At 34.9% G+C, this 15,020-nt stretch overlaps 1 protein-coding gene across 1 annotated transcript in view; it reads left to right on the forward strand.

Moving 5' to 3' along the window:
- Nucleotides 1-15,020, forward strand: part of LOC150091542 (P2X purinoceptor 4-like) — a 151,201-nt gene that overhangs the window by 101,648 nt on the left and 34,533 nt on the right. The window contains exons 6-7 of the mRNA XM_090384477.1: nt 1,301-1,390; nt 10,228-10,372. Of these exons, the coding sequence (XP_090240603.1) occupies nt 1,301-1,390; nt 10,228-10,372 (235 nt within the window). The remainder of the gene's footprint in view (nt 1-1,300; nt 1,391-10,227; nt 10,373-15,020) is intronic.

Raw genomic sequence — 15,020 nt, forward strand, 5'->3', positions numbered from 1 at the left:
ATCTTTTAAAATTATATGTGATTTTAGATATAATGCCTTCCATGTAAATGATTCATAAATAAAAAATATATATTAAACTTATATACTGTATTTAATTTTTTATTGAGGGGTGCACGTTAGTCCTTTTAAGTAAAATAAGGGTGTGTGACCAAAAACGTTTGGAGACCACTGCTTTAGGTAATACCTCAATGAAAAAAAAAAAAAAAAAGGTCTGGACTAATGTACAAACTTGCAAAATGTGTTTAACAAACCATAAAGATGGTAGTCCGTGTGTCATATGCAGAAAACATTATGGGGCAGGTTCAGGAGAACCCAGGGAAATCCACAGTTCATCTCCATCTCTAGGAACCACAATGTTGTGTTTGGTGGTAAAGCAACTGCACCTAAGTCCAATATCATAGTCACTAATGCAAAATGTCATTTGCAGTAGAGTTGTTCCCAACATTCACGGGGTCTAAAATAGTGGCAGAAAAGGCTGTGGAGTGATAAATCCTGCAACATTAGTTTTTGTTCTGATGGATGTGTTTTGGGTGCTGAGAGTGCTTCCTCTCAGTGTATCATCTCAACCAGAAGTTTGGTGGAGCTGATCTGATGGTATAAGGCTGTTTCAGCTGGTTTGCATTTTTTTTGACACTTCAAACACAAAGTTCAGGTTCTAATTGTGTTCTCCCTGTAGTGTGACAGTACTACAGAAATGGGTCCTGCCAGTATCAGCATAATAACGCTATTACTGTCTGTGCCTATTTCTGCATCATAGTAATAAATAATGAAAATAGGTCATACATACCTGGTTTGTTGACAAGGATGTTGAAGTTGGATGGGCTGCCTCAGCACACTGACCTGATCCCCAATAAAAACTTGTGGAATGAATTGACCACATTAGGCTGAGCTCAAAATGGCCTTCTTCTAAACGAGCACTGGCAGCTGTTTTGCTGGAGGAATGAAGCAGATTCCAGCCAACACCTGCGAATAGTTAGTAGAAATATGCCTAGGGAGTTTGAGGCTGCTGTACGTGTCAGAGGTGGACCTACTATATATATATATATATATATATATATATATATATATATATATATATATATATATATTAGGTTCTTTAGATTAAAAGCCCTTTTTGCGACTACCCATATGGTTGAATACTTTGGTCATGTGGCATGTTTGTTTGTTTGAGATTGATAGTATAAACTGTGAATCTGTTTATTATTTTACATCTTATACTTAGAAGAATCTGTAAATCTGTTTATAAATTTTACATCTTGCATTTATGTTTCAACTGTATAACTATTTTATTTCATAATAGGAAGAATAACATGCCACTTTTCCCGCTTACTAAGGATTTCACAGTGTTGATTAAAAATGTCATCAAGTTTCCCAAGTTTAATGTTACAAGGTGAGTCTATAGATAAATTATGGTTAGTACTTGACTTGTATATAAATTTAAGGAACTAGTTTTCACGGCTGCTTTTCAGCGAACATTTTGGTGGTTGTAAACCTGATATCCAGTAGTCAAATTCCTGGAGAAATCACTTCATTAAGTAACTTCTTTTTAACCTTAACATATGGGATATGTTAAGGTTAAAAAAAAATTAAAGGGAAAAAACACATGGAAAAAACTCTTGAATTTTTTTATATTGTTAATGTTAGGAATATAGGTAATAAATTCAATCAATTTAAAGTGCTAGTTAATTAAAATGCTATCATAATATGAATCTCAGAACCATGCCATTCTAATATACTGGCCACAGAACTTGAACAGGTAAGTACAATGTGTATAGGAAATATAGCCATGACAGAAGGAAGGGGATGTTCTGTTTTTAATTGCAAAGCACAGATTTAAGAAGAGTGTATCCAATAAATGAGAGCAGTTAAGATATTATTGAGTCACTCTAGTGGATCATCAATGATGGGAAAGCAAAAATAGAATTGAGGTTATAATGCAGACCAAATGAGCATGATGAATGGTGATGGCAGTTTATTATTATTATTATTATTATTAGCCATATGGTGCAAGAATATATAGTAAACTGGAGTGAGTGAGTAGATATGAATGTATTATTATAAGGGACTTTAAATTTTTCAAAGATAGAATGGGACTTGGGATGGGTACCCCCCCATCCAGCATAATATTTCTAGCTTGAGTAGATGATTGCTTCTTTCATCATGTTAGAGATGCGACATAAGGAGAATAATTTTCTTAGTGTCATTTTTACTGCGGATTCAACTGATATTGAGTATCTTTGCATCAAGGAACCATTGGCAAGAAGTGATCATAATATGTTAATTTGGCACATATTGAAGAAGATAACTGTCATCAAAGAAAAGATGGATTTAAATTTTCACAAGAGAAAATATGAAATTTGGAGCATCATTTGAATTCTTTTTCAATGAGAGCAGTCAATGAATCAAATGAGTATACAAGCATAAAGTTACTCAGGAGTAACTTTTTTTATTATACACTGAACATATTGGTTCACTACAGGATAGATTTAAGAACATCACAGATGACTCTAAACAGATATCTGAGCTTTAATTACGCACGATATTCATGTGAGCATTCTAGGTGTGATAATGCTGGTGGTCCAGATGACTGTGTGATCTCTAAAAGTAGATTGGAGGGAAAAAACAGCATCCAACTTAACATTTTTTAACTTAAATGTAAAAAAAGCACAAGGAGCTGTAATTTATCCAGCGAACATTTTGGTCATTGTAAACCTGAGGAAACAGCAGGACATATTACTAAAGTCTTATGTATTATAATGATATATTTCTGGAATCTGAAGTCCTACATTGGAGATGTGCAAATGTATTCTCCAGAATACAAAGGTCATTCCAAGAATAAAATGGATAATTACACGCACCTGTAAGTTTTACTTCTGTGGCAGGGAAAATTATGTAATCTTTAAGTAAAGATGTATTTAAGGAGCATCCAAGTCTTCATAACCTGGATATGTTTCAGGATCTGAAGTAATAGTTAAAGCAATATTGAAATTAGATGTGCTAGTCTGCAAATCAGGTTATGTTGAAAAGAATTCCTTTCAACAAAACTGATTTGCCTTTGAGGTTATATAGGCATCATGGGAATATCTTATATTTTGAAGATACAACTTTAAAACAGTTTTCACATTCTGGCCATTGGATAATCCACCAGACCAAGATTTATTGATAATGGTATAGGAGGCATCCAGGCCGACTGGGCTAGCCGGGTGGGTAAAGTGCCTGCCTGGCAACCCAAAGGTCGCGGGTTCGAATCCCGCCTCGGGCTTGGATCAAAGTACTACAAAAACCTTGGGAGGTCATTATGTCCACAGAAGCCGATGCGCCAACTACCAAAAAAAAAAAAGCGCCATCCAGATTTTAATCTTAATACCTAATCCTAATACTATGGGTCACTGTTTGCATGGATAACACCTGCTATTTGCCTATTAATTGACTCCAATACATTATGCAAAAAGGACAGATGGAACAGGACAAGTGTATGTCTGCCAGGGGAAAAAATTGATGACGTAGAGCAGATATCATCTTTTAAGGGCACAAAAAAATGATATTATTGTACACGTTGGTTCTAGTGACCTTAAGAGTAAGAGATCTGTATATTTACTTAACAAGTACAGGTCAATGTTAAAAAAAAAGTTGCAAGTTAGGGTTAAATTTGAAAGTGTCTGCAATTCTGCCTAGACACAATAGGAGGGAGTATATGATGGGAGCCTTGTCAATCAATTTGGCTCTGGAGATATTGTGCAATGCTCATGAGGTAGAATTTTGTTCAGCATGGTCTGTGCTTGCTAACAGAAGAGACTGCATCTACATGGATGGGATAGAAATAGAAAGGGAATAGAAATAGATAGAAATAGACATAAATAGAAAGGGTGCAAGAATATTTGCTGATGCAATCAAGGCAGTGTTAGGTGGGTCAGAAAACTGCTAGCTTGGGGTAGGTATTCATAGACTGAAAGATTAACAATAGCTGCAGGCAGAGACAAAAGTGATTCTTGCACTGCTTCTATTGGATTGAATGGAATCGAGTGCAGCCTGGAAAGGTGCTGGGAGATTTCAAGGACCGCTGGGAGTCACCATGCAACAGGTAAATACATGGGCTGTGTTAGGGTAACTAAGAATAAGAACAGGAGCATGTATAGTTGCATGTACACCAATGCTAGAAGTATAGTACATAAATTTGATGAATTTGAAGTGCTGGTCAAGACATCACACAGATATAAGCAATGCAGAATTGGAATTTGGGGAGTACAATGTGTACAGAAAGGATAGACAGGATAAGAAGGGAGGAGGGGTTATATTGTTAGTTAAGAAACACAAAATCTAAGGAAGTGCATCCAGTTGACATTGGTGGACAATGCAATGTTCAGTCAGTTTAATGTGACATAAGCACTGGGAAAGGAAAAATGAGAGTAGGAGTGTGTTATAGGCCAAATGACACTGAGCACAACAAACAGTGGCACAGAGAAATAAAGTGGGCCAGTAAATCAGAATGTCTTGTAATGGGGGATTTTAACTTTCCAGATATTGACTGGAACTTGTGGGTTGACCACTCCACACTAGCAAGAATTTTGTGGAATTGGATGATTGTTTTCTACAGCAACATGTTCGAGGGACAACCAGAGGAAATAATACTCTTGATCTGCTGTGATTATTCATGCATTAAGAATTTGCAGATAAAGGAACCACTAGGTGACAGTGATCACAGTGTATTATGTGGGATTTACTTAAATATATAACTACCATCAAGGGTAAAGGGAAGGGTTTTTGCTTTCATAAAGGTAACTAAAGTGGACTCAGACAGTTTTTTAAAATTCTATAGAGTGGGATCAACTGATGATGTTAACAATGAATTCTAAATGGGAATTAATCAAGGAATTAATCTTGGAAGCTACTAGGCTTTTCATACCAATTAGGAAATATGTTCAGGTTTTATGCCTAAATGGATGTCTGATGAACTAATGAGGCTTGTAGCAAAGAAGAAAAATGCATGGGACGTATATAAATTATCAGGCGACACAGAAGCCTATGGTAGATATAAGCTGGCTGTAATCAAGTCACAAAGGAGGTTAGGCAAGCGAAAGCTGAGTACAAGAAATCTTTGGCAAAGGATGCAAAGAAAAGCAACAAACTTCTTTACTTATGTAAAATCTAGAAGGAAGGGGTTGAATCAGATTGGTCCACTTGATATCGTTGATTCGACTGTTGATGATCCTGTTAAGATAGCTGACAAACTGAATGAGTATTTTGCATCTCCCTTCACACATGAGGAATTCTTTAAGGAAGGAGAGGACAGAAGTTTACTAAACTCTAACAGGGAGCTAAATGATTTTGTAATAACGGAGAGCGAAGTGGAGGAGAAATTGTTAAAGTTAAACATAAAAAAGGCACTTGGGGTGGATGGAATCTATCCAATTATATTGAAGGAGGCAGTGAGGGAAGTAAAAAACCCTTAGCAATAATTATGAGAGCATCCTTAGATGGGAGGTTACCATAGACTGGAGATGTGCAAATGTATCCCCAATTCACAAAGGGTGACACAAATAATTATATACCTGTTAGTTTAACTTCTGTTCTGCAGAAAATAATGGGATCACTGGTTAAATGAGCATTGCAGGATCATAGACAAGACTACAGTAATAGTTCAGACACAGCATGGGTTTGTTTGACCAATTTGATTGACTACAATGATGTGGTCACAAAGGAATCGGATGCAAAAAATAATTTTTGATACCATACACTTGGATTTCAGGAAAGCTTTTGATACTGTTGTCCATGGAAGATTGCTGTACAAATTGGAGCAGTATGGCATTAAGAGAAATTTGCTACAATGGATAAAGGGATGGTTGAGTGGGAGGCGACATAGAGAGTAATCAATTGACACTGCTCTTTGTTGACTAATGTTATTTGTGGGGTCCCCCAGGGTTCAGTGCTGGGTCCATTGTTGTTTTGTATATTTATCAATGATATCGATGAAGGTATACTAGGCTTAATGTCCAAGTTTACAGATGATACAAAAAGGTTGGCATGGTTGTTAATCACAGTAAAGACAGTATGCTACTGTAACAGGACCTAGAAAAGTTAGGTAGATGGGCTGAGAAGTGACAACTGAAGTTTAACATTCACAGATGCAAAGTATTGCATATGGGTAGTAGTAACCCAAAAGAAACATACCGTGTGGTACTACACTCATGGAAGTGGAGAACGAAAAGACCTAGGCGTAATTGTGCAGTCAGATATGAAGTTCTCTGAGCAGTGCAAATGTGCTGCCAGATCAGGTCATGGAGTCTTGTCAATGATATTTAGGAATTTTGCTAACAGAGACAAGGAGGTGATTATCCCTTTTTTTTTTTATAAGGCAATAGTCAGGTCACACCTTGAGTACTGTATACAGGTCTGGAGCCCTCATTTTAGGAAGGATGTAGATTTGCTAGAACGTGTACAAAGAAGGGCAACTAGACTGGTGAGGGGAACAAAGGTTCTTACCAAGAAAGGCTTAAATTCCGCAAGTTGCAGAACTTAAGTTTGGAGATTAGGCACCTCCGAGGTGATCTGATCGAGGTGTATAAGGCCTTGAATGACTTGAGCAAGCTCAGTGCTGATGGAATCCTTCTGCTTATTCAGATTACGAAACTGAGGAGGCATAAATTGAAATTGAGGAAGGACAGTTGTAGAATAAATGTGCGGAAGTTTGCACATCTATTTTACAACTTCCACCTGGAAGTTTGCTTTTAGCAAACTTCTGGGTGGTTGCTGGAACAAACTTCCATCTTTTGTGGAAGTTGATAGCTTAAATGAATTCAGGGAAGCACTAGACAAACCATTGGAGGGAATGGATAGGTAGGTGAAATGGGATTTTTTATTTTTTTTGGCTGATGCTGTATAAGCTTGCTTTCTTTGTTACTGCTAATGCTAAGTGATCCGTAGCCGAGTGGTCAGAATTGGGAGTGCAGTAGCACACGCTCTTTGAGTAGACTGGGGTTCAAGCCCCTGACTGCTGAATACGGTCGATCTGCCAACCCGCAATGGACCAGCGTAGCAGATTATGGTCCATTTCCCTCAGCATGAATTGTTGAGGAGGCTTCCATCCTGCAGTTGGTTGATAATGGCTGCACTTTACTTTTTTTTAATGCAGAATTTTATTCTGAAAATAATCCTAATCATATAACCCTAGACAGTATTGTATATAATACAGATAATTTTAGCAGATTTACCATTAATGAAAATATGATGACTACAGCATTAAATAATTTCCTTCAGATTATAGTGTGGATAATAACAGGATTCCCATGAGTTTTTGGAAACAAAGTTTGTTGTAATGCAGGACCAGTTACTTCACTTCATTAATTTTATATTTATATAAGGAAGATTTCTATAGGAATTATTATGACTCAGATCACCACTATTTAAAATTAGAGACAGGAGTATTTTAATCTTCATACAGGGCAATGCATAAATCCAGTGCATTGGCAAAGCTGACTGAATTTATAATATTCATCATGACTTCTAGGTGGTCAGGTCAACAACTACTTTTCTTTTGAATCCGGAACATCCTTTAAGGATGTTCTGGATTCCAATGTGATAGCATAACACATCTGGATGTAATATATATGGACATTAGAAAGGCCTTTGATTTCGTGCTCTGCGAGAAACTGGGTCACAAATTGGAATTATTGGGATTCATGGTCCTGGCGTGGTCATTAAGCATGCTTCATGATTTTCTGACAAACAGGAGACATATTGTAAAACTGGAATTATATCAATCTTATTTATTTTCTATTACTAGGGATGGCTTAAAGGACTCCCGTCTAGATGTTTACTTCCATTTGGTTTATTTTTAATATCTGTAAATATCAATTTAATCTGCTCAATAAAAGGGTTACTGAGAATGGGCTAATAAATTCTGGTAAATACTTTGCAATGACAGTCATCGAATTATGAACCACATTAAAGAACCATTATTAGTTGTCTTCATAAAATAGGTGATAATTTAATAAAAGGTATGAGGATCAGTGGTTTCAGGTGTACATATCACTCATAACAGTTTTTATGGAACCCATATAAGAACAATCGTGATTAAAGCTTCTAAAAGGCTAGGTCTGATTAAAAGAATTATGACAGACTTTCATGATACTAAATTTTTAATTTCAGTTTACCAAATGACTGTTATTCCTATCCTTGAGTATGCATTGCAAGTCTGATCCACTTAAGTAAAGGGTTAACAAAGAGTTCTAAAATAATTTACCAGATAATAAACCTTAACTGAAGCTGAATGATAACTGAAAGCTATTCCGAATGATGCATCCGTTTTAAAAAAATTGATGACGTTTGAAAAACATATTTGGATCTGACTTTTATAAATAAATCAATAATGGGCACAATCGACATCCCCAGATATAGTATTGGTTTCAAATGCCTCCATATTCTCTTAGGGACCATCAGTTATTTGAAGTTATATTTTCAAGAACAGCTATTTGTAATTATTACTTTGGGTATCTAGAACACAATGAATGAATCTTGAAAGATTCATGCCTTAAAGAAATTAAGAATGCCTTTATCAAATCTTGATTTCATAAAGTATAAATTTTATATCTTATACAACTCTTTATAAATTATAAACTGAGTTGGATTTATCAAATGGAAATGTACTCTCAATTTCATTTTAATATAATTGATTCACTTTTGTTATATAAAATAATAATATAGAATAAAACAATAAATATATTTTTTTGGCTGGTGCAGAAGTCTGTCTATTACTAAATACTGATATTTTTATTGGATATATATGTTTTCTTTATATCTGCAATTGAAAGGCATGTTACATCCTGTTTTTGTAGTAACGTCTTTTAATAATAATAATAAAAAATTTTGAATCAGTAATACAGTTATTTAAATAATAAATTAATTTAAATAAATTTTAACACAGTAAAATTAAAATTTTACTGTGTTAAACATTATTAATTATAAATTAAATTATATGTAGATGATCTCTCCACAATCATTCTTTTTTTGTATAAATCTTCTGTTGAGTAATAGTCTTATTACAGTGTTTTCCCAAAATGTAATATTTTACCACTAATGTCACAGGAAAGAATTTCAATTTTTAGTCATTTCTATTCTGCCATGTATGAATAGAAATGACTAAAAATTGTTCCAGAGTTCAGTCTGCTGTCAGATGATACTGATACAAAGAAAATTGAACAAATTAATTTCTTATTTTGGCTTGATCAGAAAAGATTGCCTGTTTTTCATTCTAGCAAGTATGTTTATATTTTTTAAATTCAGAATTAGTTGTATATATCAATGTTTGATTGGATTAGGAGAGAACCAAGGATTATTATTTTGAATGGCATGTATCTGTAACAATGGTATTCTTGATACGCATTTATTTCACATTTACTCTGTTTTAATATTTAAAGAGATGCTTTATATGGAAATTGTAGGTCATGGTCATGTATGACTGTGACCTAGAACATTAGGATGCATAATTTGTTTTGTGGCCTCAAGTCATCAAACTTATCACCTTCAGGGATTTTTTTTTTTTTTTTTTGCGGAATGGGGATTGGCCCTAAAAATAGCCTTTCGGGAGAGTCTAAGAAGAGTTAATGAGTCAAAGAATTTTGTGATCAGAGCTATTGTTATCCTTGATGACCATTATTATCATTCTCTGACAATGCAGCTTTTAATTAAATTGTTCTTTGTATATGTTCTTAAAATGATGGAAATTTTTTTTTTTTTAAATCTGTATTGTTGCCAGCACAAGCTTTTGAAAAGCTAACTAGTATTTGAATTTTGATTTTTACTAATATTGTGGTGCATTTAATTTCTATCCAGTTTGGAAATCAGGTAACTTTATTTGAAAATAATTTTGAGTTATGTTATGTTTTGGAAAATTTGTGTGATATTTCACATTGTAAGTGTTTTTAGTAAAATTGTGAATCTCCAATATTAGTCATTGTAAGATGATTGCCCCTAATTTCCACACATTTGCTATGCATAAGTTAATGTCTATGAATTTTGTTAAGGTAAGCTGTTTTAGATTTGGAGTATATCATTTTCTAAATTGTTTAGAAGTAGAGTAATTATTAGCATTATGAAAATAAATACTTTGTAATTAAGTGAAAGTTTTTCTGGCGAGTATATTCCCCCAAAGGCTGGTGATATTTAGAGCTTTCATTGAATAATAAAGGTGAAGCTGAATAGCTGTTTTAGGATTTAATTTTTATTTTTCAGACGTAATATTATTGATGAAAACAACAACAATGCTTATTTAAAGAACTGTCGTTATAATGAATCAAGTGATCCTAACTGTCCTGTTTTTGTTTTGGGAGATATAGTGAACTATGCAGGTCTTAATTACAGTGAGGTAGTTTACAAGGTACAGAACTTTTCAAATCTTATTTAAAAAATGTTGCTAACAATCAAACCACTTTTCAGAAATTTGACCACAGATAATTTTAATCTTTCTGCAGAAATGTTTGTTCTAATTTTTGAAAATCTTGCACATCTCTGTATTCAGTTTCTATATTTGAGGATGCCTTTTTTCCTCCCTCCTCAACCCCCCCACCAGATGAAATGATGCTATTTCTAGGCTGAATCTTTAAAACTTGAAGAGATCAGAGATAATGTGAACAGAGATGCTTAAAATTTTCAAATTATTTCAGTGCTTAATTTTAACTTCACAACTGTTACTGTTTATATATTTGCATATTTTTATAATAATAAGGAAATTGCTTAGTCTTACCTGATTATATTTTTTTTCTTTATATCCAGAAGTGCACACTGAAAAGAAAAATTTTAGGTGTGCTATGAACACATGTAGATTGAGATACAAAACCTGGCATCATTAATATGCAGGAGGGAGTCAGTAAGTCACAAAGTAAATCAAAAAAGAAGTACACAGAATCACATTTATTTTTCAACATTATTGAGAAAAAATATATACATTTGTCCTATCTCTGTCAAACTCTGGAAACCTGCTGCATAAAAAGTTGTCAGCTACTGTCATAACCAGCAGTGTACATGTTCGTCTTTCACATAATCAGAAAAAGATATGCTGCTAAGCTGTTGCTTAAGTGGAGCAGTCAAATGGAAATCGTATAGGACAAGGTCAGGACTATAAGGAAGATGATTAAGAAGTTTACCCATTATTAATGGGCTCTTGGGTTCCACATACTGTATGTGGCCTGCTAAAATTTGAGGAAATTATTCATTAAATTATAGGTTAAATCATAGGAGCATAGTATCCGCTACATTGTCGATCTTTACCTATATGATTTAGATCATTGATTCCATTAGGAGCACAACAGCATTGCTTTCACTTTCAACTGGAAGTCCTGACGTTGTCCTTAAATATAGAACATCCATTGCAAATTTTGCATCCCAATTGTTCTTGCCATACATTGGAAGCATTTTTTTGTGAATATCATTGACCAAACATCCCTTGGCCCACAGAAAGTGTACTTGTATTTTCTGTGGAATTGTATTAGGAACTAATCTGTTTTCCCCAGGTAGCTAAAGGCAAGCTTCCTTGCTTGTCTTTAGCTATAGGTACCTAGGAAATGAATAGTCAGCACCGAGATCATTACTTTCATTAACATGCAGTTGAACAAATATAATTAAATAAAATGGGATATTTGCAGTATTTACAAACCCCTGGCATGGTGCCGTGAAGGGTATTGTATGGTCGTGGTACCTGCGTGTACCGATGTACTGTACAATGAAGATCTTATTTATTAGTGTTAGTAGTTGTAAATGACGTATGGAAACAAGCGTATATAGCAGCTTATGTAGAGGAATGCTACCGTTCTGGGTCATCGGGCAGTATTTGGTGGTAGATGACTCATCACCTGGTACACCACCACCACTTTGGAGGCTAGATGTCACGAAACCCATGTTTAGTCTCCAGAGCAAAGCTCTGGCAACCTCCATCTCTTCCATCATGTAGTATGAGTGATGTCTTTTGAGATTGTGTGAATGGTGTTGTGGCAAGATCCAATATTCCTTACATTTCAGGAGTACAGCTCAAAATGGTGTTTGCAGGCTGGTCACTAGATAATCCACCAGACTGAACCTGTTGGTAACTCTTGTAGCATCTGGATTGGCTAATGTATAATATCACTTCCACTCTGCTATCTATTAATTGGAGGGAGTCTAAATAGTGTGCATGCAAGAGGGGTATATTGATGGGCCACGTTATGTCAAGGAGCTGGGTATATTTTTGCTGTGTGCACACCATATCCAAAAATTTCATTAATGCATACATGTTTATCCCTCCACTTTTAACTTTATGCAATGAATGCATCATGAATAGTCAAACTAATAGAACAAACTTACAAAAAGATCTAAATTCCCAAAAACTTCATTCCTTTCACAAATATGCATGGTCTCTGTTCCAATCACAATAATGTCCATTTCTGCCTATGTCTGCCAAGCCAAAACTTACTTTTTCTGTTAGGGTCTCAGTTGTCATTTGTTTCAACTACTACTCATATCAGTTGCCCTAATGTTCACTGTATGTCTTTCACTTCAAAGGTGGTATTTGTGTACATCTGCACAAATACAACCTTTGAAGTGAAATTCCTTGGTAGAGACTTTATAACTTTGAATGGTATTCCTTGTCAGAGATTTTATAACTTGGAATTTTCTCTTCTGGCTTAAAATTGCTCTACCCAATTTTGCCAAATTCATTTGTTGACTCTATCGTTCTCCCAGCTCCACTAATCATTTGGAACTGTTTGACTTCCTTTTCTTTGAAATCCATCTTTCCTAACAGGGAGGTCATTTTCTTGATGATTTTAAGTTTCACAACTCCAGTTGGCTTCAGTTTTCTAGTTGCATGAACCAACTGATCAAGATGACAAGGCTTTTGTGATTACCAATGACCTCATACATCTTGTTTATTTACACAACAGAATATTCTAATGGGTAAATGTGAAGGAGCAATTCCAACGACATAACCAATACTCTTGATCTTTTAATCACAAACAACCCCATTAAAGTACATGGTTAATGTTAGTGGTCCTCTAGACACTTCAGATCATAACTTGGTGATGGTCTCTTTTCCAGCGTGACAATCTCTCATGGCTATTCTCAGCCTCTTATTGTTTCACTTTACTGGAATGCAAAAAGGGATGATGCTGTGTGATTGATTTGTATTCTTCTTTTTGTTATTTGGATTGCTGTTTTAAATCTGATCTCAGTGTTTGCTCAGATCATGTCAGTGAAATTATTCTTGTAGGGATGAAATCCTTTATTCTGCACTTCACCCTAAAATCTCATCCCTTATCTAAACCTTGGTTTTTCCAATAAATGCGCTAAGGCTATTAATGATAACAATGTAGCACATCACAAGTGGCTTCTGTCCAAATCTCCAGCTTCATTTCTGCCTACACTAAAGCTCACAACAATTGTAAAACAGTTTAAGAATCAGCCAAGCTAGATTTTGAATGGCTAAGAGTAGAAAACTTGTTTCTTGTCCAAATGGTATTTGAGAATTCTGGTTGTTGCCAAAACTATTGGCTGTAACTTCTATCTGTCAATACTCTTGCCTCTCTTACAATCTGATTGTTTTATTTCATCCTCAGCCAAAAATAAAGCCGACTTACTAGCATCGTACTTTTCTAACTCAGCATTTCTCAAACCGTTGGGTATTGACTCTCCAGGTGGGTGGGGCTCGCAACTGGATATGGTTGAATGTGTAATTTATAAAAAATCATCTTTTTTGATAGTAAAAATGAGGGTTAAATCTTAGATATATTATTAACACAATCACAAGACACTTACACCTTTTCCTGCTCACAAGCTATATATACTATTACGTTTTGTTTTCATTTTTATCATAGTATTGTACCCCATTGACAAAATTATGGTAGATGTAGTCATGGTAAAAATAATCTAAGGTTAATGAAGTTTTATTTGATGTCTATTCATTAGTTAACTCTAGTTATTTCTTACTACAGGATTCCAAATTTGATATGTTTTGTTTCTTTTCAATAAAATAGTTATCAAAGTTATTGGGATATTTATTTATTGCCTAATTTTAACCTCAATGTAATCATTATTTTTACTCATGGAGGAAGGGGGGGTAGCACAAATTCGTCTAGCATTTTAGGAATCACGGTATCACCAAGTTCAAGAACTTCTGTTTTGACTCTTCTATTGATAATCTTTGTGAACCTATCATGATAGGAGATATCATCTCCTATCATGCCCAGTACAAGCCACTGTGTCTGCTATTGCCTTCTGACAGAAGGCTGGTAGAATTCTGTTTAATCTAGATGCCCAAGAAAGCTCCAGGTCCTTTAGTATTTCCTGTTCTGTGTTGTGTCTTTACACTGTTGTTTCCCACTGTTTTTCCATTTGCTTGAAAATTTGCTCATATCCAGCCAATTCCTAAAAAGGGCGATAAATCTCTCCCAGTTTCCTAATTGCACTTAAGTCTCTTCTTTCCAAAGTAATGGAGAAATCCATCAACTACCAATTCTTAAATCCATCTGATTAATGTTTGCCAATATGGATTCCATCAGTATTGATCTGCTGGTGCCTTATGTTGCTCATATTTGCATAAGTTTAATGGAAAAATTGGAAATTCAGTCAGTTGAATCGCTTGCTCCTGACATTCTAAAGCTTTTGAGCATGCTTAACATACAGGTATTCTGATCAAGCTGCCATCTGTGTTTTGCAACTGTGTATCCAGGTTTTTTCTCCTACCGTATGCTGTGGGTGATGATAAATAGCACTTTCTTCTAACTTCTCCACTAATGTTGTGTTCCCCAAGGTTCATTTGTTTCTCCCACTCTTTTACTCTTGTATATTGGTGACCTTCTTACACTGACTGGAAATAATCCTATCCATAATTTTTCTGATTAATGATTATGTTAGATTGTCTGATCACTCTGATTAGCTTCTATGAGATCATCACAGAGAAACTGAATGTAAAGAATAATTTTTGACATCACATGCATAGAATTCAGCAAAGCCTTAATACTGTTCCATATGAACGATTCTCATGTAAATTGAGGCCA

Source organism: Mastigoproctus giganteus, chromosome 1 (assembly GCF_048544385.1).
Source record: "Mastigoproctus giganteus isolate SK-2022 chromosome 1, ASM4854438v1, whole genome shotgun sequence".
NCBI lineage: Eukaryota > Metazoa > Arthropoda > Arachnida > Uropygi > Thelyphonidae > Mastigoproctus > Mastigoproctus giganteus.